This window comes from Prionailurus bengalensis, chromosome E4 (assembly GCF_016509475.1).
Source record: "Prionailurus bengalensis isolate Pbe53 chromosome E4, Fcat_Pben_1.1_paternal_pri, whole genome shotgun sequence".
NCBI classification, from domain to species: Eukaryota; Metazoa; Chordata; class Mammalia; order Carnivora; family Felidae; genus Prionailurus; species Prionailurus bengalensis.
This window is the reverse complement of record NC_057360.1, coordinates 12,934,243-12,953,362: the sequence shown is the minus strand read 5'-3', so window position 1 is coordinate 12,953,362 and position 19,120 is coordinate 12,934,243. Positions and strand designations below refer to the sequence as shown.

Below are 19,120 nucleotides of genomic sequence, written 5' to 3'. Positions count from 1 at the left end.
GCTAATAACTTCAAGGTATGGGTCACCTGATAGAGACCAGATAATGGATCCTGGAAACTCATATTCTGAAAGCACAAATTTAGGTACAATAGTAAACTGAGGGAGATGTTTTTGGCAGAAATCTTTCAGAGCCATTGACTCTTCAGTGCCTAGAAGCTTGATTGGGTGAGTTAAGATATATGCAGGATTTTTTTTTGTCTTCTAAAAAATATAACATTCTTCCTCCCCACTTGGCTACAGCAAAGTCTAGAATTACACAAACACACCCACCTCAGTCTCCCATCTTCCCCTGCCGAGGCGGTAAGATATACATGCCCATTCTTTTCTCTCCACATTTAACAAATTTTGAAACATGATATGCACAGAAAAGTACAGAGATCAACATCATGAACATGTTGTACTTACCACACAGCTTTTGTTAAACTTTAAGACTTGTCATATTGGCTTCTCATATTTTTTATAAGATATTTCAGATGTGTTTGAAGGACCCAGTGTATCTCTCTACCTCCTTACTCAGAAATTGCTTTTCTGAAATTATTATTCTGAAATTGTTTTTCACTCTTACGCGTCTTTTTACATTTTTGCCACTTACATTTGTGTTTACAAACAATACGTGATTTTAGTGTGCATTTTTAAGCTTCATGGAAATACGGTCATACAGCTTTCTGCAACTTATTTTTCCCCCTCAGAGTTATGTTTCTGAGAAGGATCCAAGTGGATATGTGTAGCCATGGTTCATTCATTTTTTATTTCTGAATAGTATTTCATTATATGAACATATCACAGTTTATTTATTCTCCTGTTGATGGACATTTCATTTGTTTCCAAAATTTTGTTATGACAAGCCATTCTGCAATGAACATTTTCATTCATGTCTTCCTGTACACATGGGTGAGTTTCTCTAGCTGTCTGGTTTTGCTAGCCTTGATTTACCTCTTCTTAACTGAGTGACACTAAGCAAATAAATATATGACTCTAAGAAGTAGTTTTCAGATGCCTTCAATTTGTAGATGACCTGGCTATCTTCCTTTCAGGAATGCTCCTTTTTTATAACTAGAATAACATTTTCTAGGAAGTCCAGAGTGTCAGGCGTTAATTTTTTGATAGTGTTATTTCATGTATTCATTTACTATTACATCCAATTACTTTATTAGGGGTAATCCAAAAGGCACAAGATGCTATATAACTATATAATATTTATATATATAATATAATATATTATATATTATTATATATAATATATAATATAATATATAATATTATATTATATATTATATAATATTTAAATGTCCAGGGTGGGAGAATTAGAGTGTGTGGTCATTGAGAGCCATGTCTATGAGTTACAACAAGCATCTTGAAATGCAGGTAGTACGGGAGAAAGGAAGGAAAGAAGGATGAAAGGAAGGAGGGAAGAAGGGAAGGAAGCACTGAAGGAAGGAAGGAAGGAAGGAAGGAAAGAAGGAGGGATGGGCTGAAGGGAGGGAGGGAGGGAGGGAGGGGGAGAGGAAGGAAGGAAACAAAGGAGAGTAAGAGAGAAGAGAGAGGAAGGAGGTGTATTAGTTAGGTTGGGCTAGGTTGCGGTAACAAATAGACCTGGTTGTATAATGATTAAACATGATAAAACTTTATTTTTCTGTCATATAACACGCCAAGATGGTTCCTGGTCAGCAAGGTTGCAGCTCTGTTTCCTGCAGTCACTTTTCAGGATCCCAGGTTCTGCTGCTTTACCATCTTTAAAACATGGCTTCCGAAGTTGAAGTCCCCTGGGGGCCAAATGCTGTGGTAGTGCCTAGAACTAGAGATGGGGACAAGAGGAGATGTGTTGGTGCCCGATACAGGCAGACACCCTGGTCCGGATGCACAGTATGCCTCCACCTGCAGGATACAGTGACTGGATCATGGCTGTGCACAGAACAATTCAGGACCCTGGAATCCACCCTCAGGATTTTTGTAACAGGAGCTTGTTTCTCTGATCTTTTCTCCAAAGTGAAATGGATGGATGGTAGCCTGCTACCTGCAGAAAACTTGCCTGCGGAGATGGGAGGCAGACAGAGAGTTCTGACAATGTCAAGTCTCAGTTCTAGTGCCCGAGGTTCTCAGAGCTACCCTAGTTCCTATAGCCCCTCCTTTTGTTCTTTGACCACCCCTACCCATCTAATAAATCCCCTGATGAAACCATCTCAGCCTAATTAGAGTTGAGTTTCTGCCACTTGCACTTGAAAGGTACTTGACAATATAGAAACTGATAAGTAAGTGGAGCATTATCTATTACAGGCCTTGAAATCTAGAAGCAGATGATCAGAGGCACTTCATGCAACAGGGAGGATCTCTACCCAGTCCCAAATCTCCCAGACTCCCAAGGGTCAGACAATAGTAAACTCGTTTTTCAAGCAGAGTCGGGAGGTTTGAGATGCGGTGGAAGATATAAGGGCTTAGAAGTATAGGGCAGAGAAATGACTGGAAGTGTTCTTTCTTGGTCCCTTCCCAAACCTCTCTGCTGTCCCTTCTCCCCATAAGCCTGAAACAATGTGTCAAGCTCCCCCCCCACCCCCCACCCCCCATTCACCGCAAAGCATCATATATGGAGATGCTGCTAAGGATGAAGGGCTGAGTAACTGTCCCAAACTCTTCTGCCACCCTGTCTCAAGGGAGAGGACTAAAGGAGGCTTTCAAACTGAGGTCTTGGGTGAGCAGAGCTCTGTCCTGTTTCTAAGAGGGAAAAACAAAGTGAGGCCAGAAGGGATTCACGTTCAAGAATTACATCTCAACAAGGTTTCTGGCATGGGTTTCTGTTTCATGGAATCTCCAGAAAGTGACACAAAAGACAGAGCTTTAAAAAAGGTGTATGGCACCCATCCACTGGGGACACTAGAGCAGCGTCTGGGCCCCGGGGACAAATGAAAGTCCGCGTGTTCACATCCATAAATTTGTTATAAATCAACCTAACAAACCGTTCAACAAATTCTGTTCTACCCTCCTATTTTAATGAACATACTTTCGCAGTGACCCGGAAACTCAAGCTATATGTAGAATTCTCAAACTATTTGGAGTTCCTTTCCAGAACACGGCAGTGTGGGGACGCTCTGACTCTCGAAAGCCAGCCTGTGGCCTGTCCACTTCTCTTTTCCCATCCACCCACCCAGCACCAAAAGCAGACCTGCACATACAAAGGGGGCAACTGCATTATGCATATCCCAGATTCATCTGCGCATCCTGACCCACACAAACATTGGTTCACAGGGGCCTGAAAATGGGCTCAGATGATTGAGCAGGGAATTCTAAATCCCAAGTGCCTGAAGGATGGTCTGCAATAGGGAGTGCAGGTTCCAGGTGGGCACGTCCAGTTGGCCCTGCAGACTCGTTGCCCAGGAGAGGGGCACAGTCAGAAGAGTGCTCATGGATGCCAGGACAAACTGTGCGGATCTTGCCTGATCTAGGGACTTGGGCCTTCTTCCAGGATCTGGGATCTCAGGAGCTGCTTGGGTTCCAGCAATACTTTGGGTTCAGTGAGCAGCCCTAGCGGGCTTTAAATAAAATCCCTTGTAATTTGAACCGGGTGGTAGGTCTCTGCCACCTGCACCTGAAAGAATCCTTATTAATAAATTTTCAGTGCCAGAATGTCTCAAGCAAGGGGCCTATAAGCCGCTATTTCTGGTTTTTCTGAAATGCTTATTCTTACCCTGACTTGTCAAAAGGCACCTTCTTCCTCCGGCACCGTGGTAAACTGTACTCTAGAAAATCATGTAGCCAATGGCCTTTCCTACATCCCCGGTTAAGCTGGTCTGCTCTACAGCATTTGAGCATATTGAACATTCCCTTCTCTTTGACAATTCCTCTTTTTTCAACTCTGGGATAACAAACAAGCTAATCTTCCCCTATTTCTCAAGCAGCTCCTTGTAAATGGTCTTCCATAGCCTTCGCTCCAACTGTAGATGTTCTGCAAAGTATAAGCTTCCTCCCTGGGTTGAAACTACAGTTGGCCTTTGAATAACCTAAGGGTGAGGGGCGCCAACCCCCGGTACAATAAAAAATCCATGTATAACTTTTGACTCCCCCGGAACTTAACTACTAATAGCCTACTCTTGACCAGAAGCCTGACCAGTAACACAAAAAGCCTATTGACACAAATTTTGGATATGTATTATATGCTGTATCTTTACAATAAAGCCAGCTAGAGAAAGGAAAACGTTGTTAAGAAAGTCATAAGGAAGAATAAACCCATTTACAACACTGGACTATCAAAAAATCCACGTATCAGCGGTCCCACGCAATTCAAACACGCGTTGTACAAGCGTCCACTAGACTTCCAAAGGCCATTTATCAGAAGCATGATTTGAGCACGGTGATGATGCTCTCTCTTCTCGAAGAACTCATTCGCTCTGGTACCTCACGGTGTCACCTCCTTAGAGATGAATCCCAAGGTTCGATCTCCATTCGTGACTTTGCCTTCAAGCCCTACTTGCATATCTTCACTTACGGGACACTGACATTTTGGTTTTCAAGTTCAGTCACACGCTTAAAACTGCAGTTATTGTCCTCTGTCACTGGGTCTCTCCTGTTTCTCCTGGGTTGTGTTGTCAGTTTTGTCCACCGAGGGATTCATTGTCCTGGTTCCCGGGTTTCAAACCAGTATCTCTAACCTCTCTTTCCTGCCAACAAGATCCTACTGATTCTTTCTTTGCAAGACGTGTCCTATTCAACCTTTGCTTTTTGACTCCACCCCCCCGCCCCCCACCCCCGCTGTTTTTCTGCTTCTCGTTCCTGTTCTGCTCTGGAATAGCTTCATTCTTTGGCCACAATGATCCTGCTAAAGTTGTATTTTTTTGCATGACCTCCTTTTTTTTTTTTTTTCCTGATTGATAACTTCCAATGGGTTTCTATGGCCTGAGCAAAATTCCAAACGCCTCTGCCCTGGCACACAATACTTTGCAAGATGAAGACTCGGTTTCAATCTCCAGCGTTTTCTTCCATTCAGCTTCACAACAAACCCTCCGTTCCATCCGGGCCCATCTTGCCATGGTCCCTGAACACAGATTCCTCCTTTCTGTGTCCCCGTCTTCATCCCATCTCTGCTCCCGGGCTTGAAAGGCCAACAGCATCTCCTCTCCTCTCAGCGCTCGCTGATGAAACAAGCCAGGTCCTCCGAGAAACCCTCAGCCACTGGAGCTCGCTGTTTTGTTTTGTTTTTTCTCCCTCTCCTGGACTTCCGTCTACACTATTTGTTTGTTTGACACAGGCGCTTACTGTCTTGAACTGTTGCATACCTTGGTTCACGGTTAATTTGTATGAAAACAGAACCCATGTCTCCCAATTTGGTTTTCTAGTTCCCTCCCAGGCTCATTCACCCAGCGCGAAACCCAGTAAGCAGCTGCCTAAGAAGTTTTGCCCTGTTGCTTCTGTACTCTAAAATGAAAGTCTGTGCTTTGTATTTTGTCTGTTTTGTTAGCTGGTATTGTGGGCGCTAAAGTGGTGGGTAAAAAGTAAGTGAACTCCCATAAAAGTTCCACTTTACACGTACCCATTATACCGATAAAGGCCCCCGTCCCTCCTACCATTGTCCTTGCTTTAGAGGAATAGATTCTTTTCCTTTTTGAGGAAACACTATCACACTCCAATAAAAGTTCTCTCCTACAAATCCCTCTTACCTTCACTCTTTCCTGCATGTAATCTTAGGTCCCAGCAGATCAATTTTTGAAATTCGAAGAGGAAACAATCAGCAGACTCAAATGTACGTAACAAAAGACGACACAGTAGTATCCTTCTTCTTTTTATTGAAAAGGAATCATTTCTATTCTAGCGCAAACAATGTATATTTTACATCATAAAGCAAGATATAATTTACATATTACATTTCTTATGAGATCTTTATACCCTAAGTGTCATTCCCTTTTTTTTATTCGATCACCTTCTCTGCTTAATTTTAACCTGCCAGGTATCCTACAAATCAGCATCTCGTTTGGGGAGGGATTGGGGACACAGATAGTTGGTACGTATTATCTGCACCTGGGTATAATGATGGCGAGGAACAGGGGTATGTATGCCTTGGGACTTTGTGGTCCCGAGGCCCTCTCTTGAGACCTGGCTTGGGAGCCAAAAGGCTACTCCTCTAAATCAGATATCCAACTTCTACCTTAAAAAAAATCAATAATAAATGAACAATACTGAGTGCTTGTCCCATGTGTATACTTCTTGATCAGGTGCTTAAATAACAGATGCTTTCATTATCCATGAAAGCTCCTATGGCTGATCTCGGATATTCTCGGATATTCTCATCGTTAATCTCGGACATTCTCAGACATCGCTTCCCAGGCTCTAGTAGTAAAACTGCCCAGTTTCACAGAGCATTTGGGTTTGGGGTTTGGGGTTTTCTGCGCACCGCTGAAAACGGGTGTCAGGATGAAAGCTTCAAATGACTGTTTCACAGGACCTTCTATCCCTTTACACCCTCTTCGAAGACTCCCGCATCCAGCAACATCTTGTCGTGTGTGATTTCTGTTCCCTGCACTATCACCCAAACGCACTTGTGGCTCTTCTCCCCAAAGTCCAAACTCCAAGAGTTCGCCAATGTCTCGGATTGTACTTATTTCACAAAGAATGTTTTAATCTGTTGGACCACACCGTTCCTTTGAATCTTGAGAATCCACAGCAGCTAGCGGGACAGAAGACTTCACCGGGGGACTCTTTAGGAAGCAAGTCATATGTGGTGTTCAGCCAGCCTACATAAAACATCTGTTTAATAGTTGTATTAAAAGAAGAGGGGATCAGTTGGTGAAAGCAAAATGCATAAGATGGGCTTCCTTCTCATTGTGAAAAGAAGTACAGAAGCAACATTCAAAATATGTTTTCAGATCGGTGGCTGTTTGGCTGAAAAACTACCACCGTTCACTCAAGGTGCCAGGTGGAAGGCGTAGCAAATGTGTGACGAAAGTGCATCTTAGTCCTTGCCTGTCATTCAGAGTTGGCATATTTGGCCAAAGCCAATCTAAAGCTTTTTAATTACTGACAACTAAGATTACTGGAACCAACCTGGTCAGGAATAAAAATAGGTCAAGAATATGTCTGTTCTGTGCATCTTACATTATTCTTTGGTCAAGTGATGTGATTTTTGAGAGGTCTGGAAGTATAAACCTATTTCTCATTTCCAAATACGAGGCTGTAAGTATTTACAGCAAGGTAGCATTTCCTTGCTAGGAAACAAGGCTTCCAGGTACCATATCTTTCCATTAACGTTGTGTACTTTTATAGTCTCTTTCCTCCCATGGCTACAAAGTGCTGCACAAAGAGAAAGTACAGGAAAGAATGAAGGAGCAAATGAAAGGAGCCTCACAACACCCCTGTGAGGTAGGTAAGTATTGTTAAACCCATTTTTACAAAAAAGGTAAACTGAGGCACAGGACAGTGGTGTAGTTTGGTCTAGTCCACCTGACAAGTTACCAAAGCACAGCTGGAGACAAAAAGAAAGAAACAAAGACAGGTCAGTCCTGGCTCGCAGCCCTAGGCACTAAACTTTATTTCAAAATACTGTATTAGAAAGAGAATGGCCCACAGTTGCCTTTTCCATTTTTGGAACTTAGACAAGCCTTTAAGTATCCCATTTAAACATGGTCTTTCAGATTCCTGTCGAGTGGAGAAGCGGAAAAGTACATGGCTTTCCATCCTCTGAGTGTAATTCCCATGAGGTGTACCAGGATCTATCCCCATTCCACCGGAGCTCAGACTCCAAACTCAAGAACACTGTCAGAGCCTCAAATAGGTTCTGATTTATTTGAAGCCCAAATGTGAAAATGAGACCTGTTCTCAAACAGATGCCCTATCAGTTGCTCTGTGGCTTTGATGAGAATTGTGTGTAGAGAAAGGAAACAAGATCCCTAAAAACATCTCATCACTGTAGAGATAAGGACAGTGGTGACGGCGTGAAACCTGCTTTTTGTAGTGTTTGAGTTTGCAAACTCAAGCTTGCAAGAATATTTTATATATATATATATAAAATATATAAATATATACAGTATATATATATAAGTGTGCATCTGACTACCCTTAAGGCACTAAAGAGATGTAGGCCATGCCTTTCACAACTCAGTCTCTGTTTTCCTAGACAAATTTCTCTCCCTCTCTCAAGCGAAATATATTTCTTTTAACAAATAGCCCGTGACAGCAAATCATTCAGAAACAACAAATATCTTTAACTTAATGTGGCTGACTGCTCAGATGGGGGTGAGGGGCGGTGGTGATGGTGATATTATCATCTACAGCTTAGAGCTTAAATCTATAGCTTATAGTAAGTAGAGCTTAGATCTACAGCTTAGAGCTTAGAACTAGCCAGACACAGCCAATCGCGTTGGATCTGACAAGCCAGTGGCCAGATGTGGTTAACAGTAGCTGATGGAAAAGCCGTACCGTGACCAACAGAGATGGAGACAACGAGAAAGGAAATCGTATCTGGCACAGATTCTGCAGAAAGACTTTGGCTTTCCAGAAGTTTCTAGAGCTTCTATACAGAGAACTGGGAAGAAGGAAAGGGTAAGGCACTAAAGTTCAAACAGGTCACTGAGGAGACTATAGACAATGATTCTGAATATATATACGATTTCTTTGGCTGCTGTAGGCTTTTTTTTTTAAACCCATACAATCATGGGGGGGGGGGTGGGCTGAACCTAACTGAAGAAGCTTGGAGTATATTAAAGCAAAGCGCGTGAATAGAAGGAAAAACAAAATTAACACACACAGAAACAAGTGGTGGTGGTATCCCAGAGGGAGGAGAAACATTGGTTAACTAATTTTCATTTTGCTCCTCTCCTGCTTTTCTCTGCCATGGTCCCAATATTTTAGTTCAGGTTTTTGGTTTGTTTGTTTTTATTGATTTTTTTTTCCAGCAGATGAAGAAATGACAGAGCAGGATAGGTGTCTTATGGTTTTTGATTTCTTCTTAGGCCTGCTTAATTATTTTTTTTTTCCTCAGTTGACTGTTGGCACCTGGTTCCTCTGTAAACTATATTCCTTGGCCTTCAGTCTCAGGTTGGCAATGCTGTTGGCCATGTTGATGCCCTGTGCAGGGCTATTGTTGGCACATGTGGCAGAGTAAGTGGCCATGGCGCTGTAGGGACAAAGGAGAGAGCAGGGAGAATAACAGGCATTAGTTTCACGAAGCCGCAAGTCTGTGCCCCAGATGGATGCAATTCTCAGCACGGGGCAGGTGGGTCGGATGAATGACCTCTGAGGTCCCTTACTTACAGCCCCAGATCTCATTGGTCTAAGGCACTTGGGAAAATGTTTGGAAGGGCAGGGGAGAGTGGGGAGAGTGAAACAGGGCAGGGAGAGGTATCTGCTGTGTTGGACACGGTGAGTAATCATTTATTTCTGGGGTGAGAGAAGAAAGCTGCTTATGTTGAATAGAAGGTGTTTCGTCAGCCAACCAATTGAAACAGTATTGAATCTCTCTTCCTGCTTACATCGCCAGCCTGGGGGAGCGGCGAGCCAGAGAAGCAGGCATTTGAAAAGGAACTAAAGGGCATTTTGTCCTCTTCGCTCTGAGTAGCGGCCTTTAATTCTAACACATTTTAGGTAATCAATGAATACCATATTAAATAGTGTACTTGATAACCAGTTCAGCAGCCCATTCTTGATTGGTGAGTGGCGCTAAGTATAGCCAAATCAAGAGCTTCTTATCCCAACTGGGCTTGATTTTATAGCTTCTTCTCAAAAGTACGTGAGAAGCTCACGATGTCTTCTGGGTCAGTTATTTGGGAAATGTTGAAATCCCCTAGATACACCAGCAGAGGCTCCAGCCGGTTTCAGGATCCCTGACCTCAGAGGTAACGATTTCCCTCTGTCCTTATTCTGGAGAAAAAACCTGAAGTTGTTTCACATTGTCAGAGATTGTAATTAAAAACCTAGAAATACAACTAGACAGAAATGTGCACTTGGGTTTTGTTTTTGTTTTTGTTTTGTTTTGTTTTTTTGCTAATTGCATCCATGAATTTCTTTTAAAGGAAAAAGCAGTGCTTTCTTAGCCTTGAATGTAAATTATTCATTACTGTGTACTAAACAGTTAAAAGGGAGCTCATGTTAATTAAGTGAAAATGTTTCTAGTTGTTTCTAAGATTAGCAAAATCCTTTTCAACTGAGGCCTGAAATGAGATAGACTTATAAATGGAATGACATGTGCTTTGCTGTTGCCTGCATTCCAGTGCAATTTTATCGGCCACACAGGAGTTTGTGGCTCTGGGGATCAAGTGACAGACCAGAAAGAGAGAAAAAGTAAAGCTACTCTACAAATAGAAAAACTGTATCATGAATACTCATCTGGGAGACCGTATAGTCAAGACTTATAGTCAAGACTCACAATAGCCTATTTCAGTTACTAGCAATTAACCCAGGAAAATTAGGTTAATGAAATGTAATTAGTCCCAGATCACTAGGTTTTTCCAGAAATGCACATCCTTAACTTAAAATCCTTACAGCACTGGTGTGTGTGTGTGTGTGTGTGTCTTATAACTGAGAAATAGCTACTATAATTAAACTGATTCCTGCTCAGTGTCATTGATCAAGCAGGGGCTGATGATTGCATATTCTTGATCCATTAAAAATATCTTTTCATAGTTAAAAAATGAACAAATATCAGTGCAGGTTAGACCTACTCAACAGACCATCATTCTACCACTGTCTACCGAATGAGGCAGAAGGGACCCCAGTTAAGGTAGTTTTCACTTAGGAGTCAGATAAATGATCAGAATAACCTGTTAAAATGGGGCAAGGTTTTTTTAGTAATATCCCCAAAGTTCTCATTTGTTTTCGAAACCCATACACATATCATTCAATTCCTATATGAACTACGTGCTTCCATTCAAAACCCTACCAGAAATCTAAGCAAACCTGTAAATCTTACACTCAAGAAATTGCTAGGATATACTGAAATCTAAGATTTCAGTGAAATCAAAGATGTAAATAGTGAAGAAAAGAGAATTGAATTTGGGAAATGTTCCTAAGTTATAGATTATAAAGTGAACCAAATCAACCGGGTTTCTGTGAGAGAATTAAGTCCTAAAGACGGTTCTTAGTACCATTCAACATGTGCAGGAGAGAAGCTGAAATGGTGAGTTATCTGTATTATTTGTTAAACACTGAGAGTCAAAATGAAAGACTTCTGAAAACAGAAGGCTAAAACTTTACGAGACAGCATAAAGAAAAACCTTCCCTGATGGTAAATTGTAGAATGTCATAGAGTATTGCATTTTTAAGCACTTGACCTAATTTTCCAAGGAGTCTGTTTTCCAGCCTTTGAGATTCTAGACAAGCAAAGTCCTATTTAATAGAGATTCCCTCCTTTTTTGATGGTCAAAGGTGTGGTCCATTTTCCTTGGCAGACAAAGGGAACTGGAACCTTGGGGGATTATTTTCATTAACTGAAGATGCTACTACTGTTTTCTAGAAATGTCTACTAGAGTTGTGACTTCAGTTTCATCTACTGTAGAGTCATTTTTGCCATTCTTGCATCATAGTTTACTAACTTCATCTGACAGTCTGGTTTGAAGACTTCATATGGTGACACATGTCTTAGAAAAACTGAGATTCTCTAATGCGGGCCAGATATTAACATCCCAAATGAGATGAATGTTGGTCCACTTTCCATCTCAAAACCAAATCAATGCAAATTAGACTTGTATGTCGCACTGGTCACACTGGAAATTGGATTTTCACTGGGACATTTTCCCTTAAATGGCAGCCTGAGCTGCTAGAGTTGAGTAAGTACCCCTGTCCGACTGTACTGTGGTGCCACTCTAAGGACAGCACTGTATTAGCGATACTCTGACGATGCCTTGTAGGTAGCCCTCAAGTTAGTGGGGCTTGAAGACAAAAAAGCAGCTGATATTAACAAGTTTTGCCATTCCCTAGGAGCTTAATAAATGATAACATTTGCACTTGATAAATGTCTAGGAAAATTATTAACTTTCAAAAATGGATTCAACGTACTGCAGCACCTTCCATAACCCTAAGAAATAGGACAAAAGAACAGAGGCAGTCTTACTTCATGGCCTCTAAACCAATGTTTAGAATATATAATCCTGCAAGTAGAGACCATAGGGAGATTTTGTGCACAGACTAAAGAATTACAAGTCCGTGTTCCCTCCGGTAGTTTGACATAGGTCTCGTTTCTCAACTTGCACCGAGAGAGCCATAGAGGCAAGCAGAGAACAGTCCTTTGACACCCCGGTGGCAAGCAAGACTTGTGACAGGTCAGAGAAGACAGAATTAGTGAGTGGGTCCTCTAGAGCAGCTTAGTCATACTTTAAAAACAGCATGAAAAGTAAGCTGGGGAGGAACCCGCTTCCTAAAGTGACAACAGATGCAAGAGAGCCTTGAATGGCCGCCAGAGTGAAAGATTGTTTGTGACCACCTGTTTCCCATGTCATCAAAACGTATAAAGCTCTGTGTTAGGAAAAGGGAACCTTGAAACGTTTTCTCACAGGACGAAAACAAGTGAGGATAGTTAGCTATTTTCGACAGATTTTATGGGCACATTCCAAAGGTGAAATACCTGCTCGTTCCTATACAGGATCAAGCTTCCCGAGATTAGAAAGTGAGACAGAAACTAAGTGATTTGTATAGATAAAGCACATGATAACTCCAAGAGCCTCCTTAGCAACCCTGAGAGATCCTGTGCATTGGTCCTGCCTTCTAAGAATCACCTGCTCCTCTAACAGGATGCAGACATGAGCTGAGTACAGGGACTGGGCTTATGGGATTTGGCCGAAGCATCATTTCTATTGAGGTTTGAAGAATGTATGTTCTTTGTGTCTGTGACCAAGAAACTGCATTGCCAAATACAATGCATGGAGGAAGTAGAGATGAAAGGAAATGCTTGTATCCCATCTGTCGATTCAGCAGATCTGCACCGGGACTTGCACAGACCTGACACATTGAAGCAAGCTTGAAATTTTTCCATCTCCTTATTTGGAGATTCCTAACAGATGGAGCTCAGCCACAGACAGCAGAATGCTAACCACCAGCGGGGTTCGAGTTCTGTTTGCACTGGGGACAAATCATCTCTGATCATTTCAACCTACCCCGAAAGGTTGTCGGGAGGAGGAACGTGTTCGAGTGACTGCCAAACACCAAGGAAGCATGGAAAATTCTATATACGGTATGATTTTAAAGCCAGGAAACTTATGGACATCTGCCCCTCTGCTTTCAAATCACCCGTGGTGTTATGTCCCACAGATCACAAAGCAATTGAGGAGCGCTGGGGGAAGAATAATACCTGCCTCAATTTTCAACTCTAACTTTGTTTTCTATTTGGCCCTTTTGGACAAATGATGACAAGCTGTTGAAAATTTCCCCCCAAAGACAAATCTGTCAGCCCAAGAAGCCCATGTGTCATCCTGAGATACTAAGGTTTCCCCGGCTTAGGGTTTTTTCCAAAGGCTGTAGAGCTTGAGGCATGTGTGACCCTGTCTGCGAGGTGTGGAGGTTGGAGACCATCTTTCTGGCTTGTCCTCTCGTCCGTGCAAGAACAGAGGTAGACCTGCTCCGTCTAAGACAACTCAATACCAGCTTTCCTGTGGACATTTACTTATAAAGAGAGACCCCATAAATCCTTTCGGAAACCATCTTTCGTGATTTAAATAGGCATTTCTAATTTCTGTTTTTAAAATTCAGGAGCTGATTTTTTTTAAGGGCGTATTTAGCTCTTAAGGTAGGTACACTTGGACCACAGTTCATTGGCAAGCGAGCCTGGAGTTTGCACTGAAGGTTCTGTGAGCCTTCTGCCATTTTTAAATGTTCTTTCTAGACACGTCTTTGTACCTGGAGCCTTGCGTCTTTCTCTCGTCTCAAGGACTTTCTTATCTCCTGCTTGAAATGCACAGTGACTACCTGAAATCAAATGCCCCTGGCAGATACGCAGTAGGGAAACGTTGCTAGCTCAACCTTAGATGCAAGGCTGCATGAGGGACCGATGATCCAACTGGCCTGGGGAAGAGCAGGAGCCAGGATGAGAACGCAGTTCTTCGGACCCCTGCCCCATATCCTAGCAGTCATCGAACACCCGGTGTCGATAGCATCAGCACCACGTGGAAACACGTTAGAGATGCAGACCCCGACTCCTGCTCCAGACTCACAGAAAGAGTCTGCCCTGTAACACACTCCCAGGTGATTCACATGCTCAGCGATCTTCGAGGAGCCCTGCTCCAGGCCATCAGACCACCCTTAGCTTGAGGGACACATATGCTCACGGCTCCGGTTTCCCGGGGGTATCCCCCACTTGAGGACCTCACTGCTGCCATTGCTACAGCTGCAAGCCCCGCTTTCTCGAACACGCTTCATTCCCACTGAAACCCTGCCCCCGCAGCAGCCACCCTCTTCCCCCTCTGACAAGTTACCTTTTCAGTGTCTTCCGTTAGAATCCGTTATGAAGCCCCTCGTGTAAACAACATCTTGGGAGGGACGAGGATCTATTTTTGAAAGCGTGAAAGGGAGAAATGAGCCAAATGCGTTCAGCGGATGTCAGGCAGCACCGTGACCACGATCAAATGGGGGAGGAGGAGAAGGGCGGGGGAGGGGAGCCGTGGACAAGGATAGCTGGTCTCTCTTTCGCTTTTCTGTGAAGCCCAGCCCTCCCTCTGGAATGGGCACCACAGACCCAGCGCTGCAGATCCAGGCCATTCTCGACCTCCCAGAGGAGAGGATGTCTCCGGGGAGGGGCTTCTTGACCACTTCATGGAAAATAACAGTTAAAAGCCTAGGATTTGGTCGATCACTGCTCCCCAGGAGGCAGAGCACCACTAGACTAGTGAGTCTTAATACCTCTGGTGTGGTGCAAGCTCTCCTTCGCCTACGGAAAACAGATCTGAGCTAAGCAGCGGGCCCATGTGCCAAAAACAAGCTTCCCTCAACCGGCTGTGAGTAGATAAAGAAGACACCTGCCGGGACAGTAGTGTCTGTGTCGTCAGAGAACGCTTGCCTCCTCCTGGTGACTCAGTTGCCTGCCTGACATCATCACCTGTAACATGCTCAAGGGAACGGACAAGGCCATGTCGTGCTATAAATAGGATGAACCATATGTCCCAGTTCCGCCTGTTGTCCTGGTGTAACTATTCACAGCGGTCCCCTTTCACTCTCAACAGTGTCCCAGCTTGGATGATAAATTGTACAGCCGCCACTCTGGATATAGAAGACACCCAGAAAGAAAAAGGGTTGGCTGCTTCCCATCCCATAATTCTGCCCAGATGCAAACAATTGCTTTGAATCTTGGTTTCCTCCTCTCTTCTTCCAGGGGAGAGCCGCGGAAGTCAGCGAACCGTCCCCCCTGGCCAAACTGCTCACTGTCCCTGGGTTGCAAGGCCAGGCCACATCCGAGGGGAGGCTCACACACCCCAGAAGGTGGCTGTCAGCTGTGGGCATGCTGCACCGATCTGAGACCGAGCCTGAATCAAAACGGCATGATCACACAGTCTCCCGGTCTTCTAGTTTTTATTACGTCCAACGTAATGTCAGGTTTAATTTGAATGAAAATATGGTTATGTGGCCTAATATGTTGGACCGAAACAGGGATCACGAGCACTGGGTCTCGTTCTGCTTGCTGAAGCCTTAAACTTGGGCCACTGTTTAGTTTCTTCTTTGGAACCAAAGCAAGGACAGAGCCGCACACAGGCGCGTTCCAAGGATTGACCGAAAGAAATGCCTTTTAATGAATGTCACACGTGAGATAACTAACTTGACATAATAGTGCCAACAGAAATAGCCCATTCATTTTGTTTATAACACAAAAGGTCTATCATTGCCTTCGCTTTTCGTCACGTGTTTCTCTTTTATGTTTCCGAAACAAGACATGTTTCCTACCAAGCTTCAATATGTGAAACCATAATGTATTTTGGTTCTGAACATAGCAGAAAAACCTCCGAGTAACAGAATAGCTTTGCCACTGTTAGAAATTAATCAAAATAGAAACACTTCAGTCAACATTGGGTCAAAAACATTGAGGTTGATTAAATTACTGCTTTAAACCATCATTCTACTTCTGTCTGGAGATTAATTTATTCTTCACACAGAATATGAACAATCAGATTCTATGCAATTTTTAATTATTATTTTTTTTTACAAATTCTGTATCTAAGAGAAAAATTATATAAAAGTATACCATGAAATGAGTAAAAAGCACTAGTTTATAAGATTTTAAATGAAAACAGCAGAATACAAAAATATGTAGACTAAGGCTACACTATATAAAATACTGTGCTCTAATGGCAAAAATAAACAAACTCGTCATGTAAAGGTGATAGAATTATGTTTTTTTTAAATGTACCTACTATTTCTCCATAAACTTTCGAAATAAAAATAGAACATTTCCCAAAAAGGCACACACAAACTGCACGTTAATAATTTCAGTTAGATGCCCATATACAAAATACATACGATGGAGGCAAAGGAACTTGAACTTCCACTGAGGTGCAGGAAATCTAATCCAATATTAACGCAGGAAGGATTTCATCCCCACCCGCGCAGTGTCCCCTTAGACTCTCACTGGTAAGGATAACACAGCAGCCAACTGCACTGTTCAGAGCTGAGGTGAAAAGTTCCTAACGGGGACCCAGGCGGAAAAAGGAGCACTATTTCCTGGTTGTGACCAAATCCAAACCAGAGCCCTTGAAACATCAAGCTTTGAATCACATCCATTTCCCAAGCCATGTAGCGAGTCTATGAGCTACCAATATATCAGAGAGACAAAGCAGTCCTCCCCTTGTTTAAAAGACTAAAGAAAACGTGCTTTTACAATGGTCTCCAAACTGTGTTTTTAGTAAATCCTATGGGAAAAGAGTCTACGTTTTAAGTAAGACATACAGATGTGACTAACCTCTGGCAATCAGCAAGGCTTACTATATCGGAGAGTGATAGAAATTTCCAATTTCCCATGTACAGGGGTCTCTGAGTTCTAAGACCAACGTAATTCAGGCTGATTTCACAATGGGGGATTTAAAAAAAAAATCCCAAATACATTTATGGCATTTCTTTCAAGGAACTGATTTGGAACAGAAAGAACATTTAGGGGAGGCCTCATGCTTCGATTAAAACCATCAACTTTTGAAAATTATTTGTACATTTCGCAAACGTGGCATTTCACATCAGGAGTTCAGCTTTAGCTGGGAGATAATCTCCTATGATTAGTTTAAGACCTCTCCTTAAACCGCTAATTAACCTTAGCAATAAAAAGGCCAACAAATGGACAATAAATGAATTTGTGAATACTTCCTCCACTGCAAATGGCCAGAGACAGCACACGGCCTTGACCCATTTTCTAAGAGTACTCAGATTTAGGTTCAAAGAAAGGCACTTGGGATCAATGACAATGTCTCAGGCACTCACGTCTCAACTTCCCTCTAGCATTCACCTGTATCATAATAACCTGAACAGCATAATAAAAGGAGGTTGAAAACCTCTCCAAGAGATTGAAATAGTACTCTATTAGTTGCTTCTTTAAAACTTTTCACCTTTTTAATATAAAAGTTTAGCGTAAATCATACATTGTTGTGTTTTTTTTAACTTTAAAGACTCCACACCCACAAACCGACCCCCAAAGAACTTCAGGTAAGTAGATAAGAATTAGCAATAGAACAGGAAGGTATTTTAGATCATGAGACGTCCACACCTACTGACAAGGACAGTGGCCGTGAGGGTGATCGGGATGATTGTGGATTCTCCTTCCTCACCTCTCTCCTTCCTTCCTCCCTTCCTTTCTCTTTCCTTCCTTTCCTGGTTTGGATTCAAAACCAGTTTTACTGTGAAATTTGCCTTTGAGCCTACACTTAGAGCCTTCCAAGTTAAATTTCTACTTGAGCATGGCGAAACCAATCTCTCTTAAATTTGGAAATGGAGTCAAGTTTTGTTCCTGCGTGGTTGCAAGAGGGACTCTGGGCATAGCTTATCAATCTTTTCTTTTAGATTCTTCCCCATCTTTGAAACCTTTGCAAGAGTTCCTGAGTCCAAGAGAAGGTTGCTGATGGCCTGCCCCTCTCTCTTCTGCCCCAAACCCTGCTCCTGGGGCAACTAGTAAGCTCCCGTGAAAATCTGGGGGTGTCAGCAAGTTGAATGTCTCTGAAGAGGTTAACCCAGTAAGAAATGTCAGCCAGCTGCACAAGCAGCTTTGCACGTGACCGAGCGCTGAGAAACGCATGGAAGCGGAGCAAGGGAGGGCGGGCCAATCATTCACCTGTACGGAGAGGCCGTCCCCCAGGACAGATAGTCGGTGGGTCTTGGAGCAGGACGAGGTACAATGGGTTGTTCCACGGCAGTCACGTCCCCTGAGTAGGATTTGAGGAGGGAAGCGTTTTTATTGGCCAGCATGGCTCTCTCATTCCTGCGGAATTTGGCTCTTCGGTTCTGAAACCACACCTGGAACAGCATGGGGAGGAGAGGAGGGCGTGAGGAGGGAGAGGGAAACAAAGAAGAAGAGGTTACACGAATAACGTCCTGGCTGACTGACCCTATAAATGCGTCCCCGAGGAAGACACAGGACAGGGACCGGATTCTTCCCAGAGCAATACAAATATGCCGCAGCCCTTCCCCGGTGGGCCAAGCTAGAGGGCCACTGAGGGCCAAGACTCTTACAACCGGACCCTGAGGTACTTCCCTAATCGAGCCTGCAGAGGTGAGATCCACGGCTAACATATGGGTTGTGACCCCTGTTGCTTTGTAATCAAGGAAAAGAGACAAACCTCATTAGAGTTCAGCCACGGATACGACATTTCTTTTTTAAGTTGTTTCAAAATTCTTCAAAATGTGACAATACCATCTGCTTTCAAAGTACTTATTGGACATTTAAAGAAAAGTCTCTCCATCTCACCAAAGGGGCGTGTGGCAACAATTTACGAGGCAAGTGGCTCGCTGGGAAGGTGCGGGGAGCATTGGTATAAGAGCGAGGTGAAAGGAAATAAAAGGAAGTAACAGGGAAGAAGAGCAGCTTCTAGAAGTGAGTTTCCAGGCAGCGCCCCCGTGATGGCCCAGCCACAGAGCCCTGAAGACCAGTGCAGGACACAGGGCCCAGCCGGGGTGAGAGAGCCCACGATTTGTACGCTGGCTCCCATCAGTCGTGGGTGATGAATGTTCCAGCACTTCTAGCATGCGGAAC

At 43.3% G+C, this 19,120-nt stretch overlaps 1 protein-coding gene across 4 annotated transcripts in view; it reads right to left on the bottom strand.

The window, feature by feature from the left end:
- Positions 1 to 1,600: 1,600 nt before the first annotated feature.
- PRRX1 (paired related homeobox 1) overlaps positions 1,601 to 19,120 on the bottom strand; it is an 84,373-nt gene continuing 66,853 nt past the window's right edge. For 2 of the 4 annotated variants that reach the window (XM_043568459.1, XM_043568455.1), the window contains 2 exons: positions 18,203 to 18,384; positions 5,755 to 9,094 (listed from right to left, as the gene is read on the bottom strand). In XM_043568459.1, coding sequence (XP_043424394.1) covers positions 8,956 to 9,094; positions 18,203 to 18,384 — 321 coding nt within the window. In that variant the 3' untranslated portion in view covers positions 5,755 to 8,955. Of the gene's footprint in view, positions 1,796 to 5,754; positions 9,095 to 14,378; positions 14,451 to 18,202; positions 18,385 to 19,120 lie in introns of those variants that run through there. The other 2 variants (XM_043568458.1, XM_043568456.1) reach the window with 2 other exon arrangements.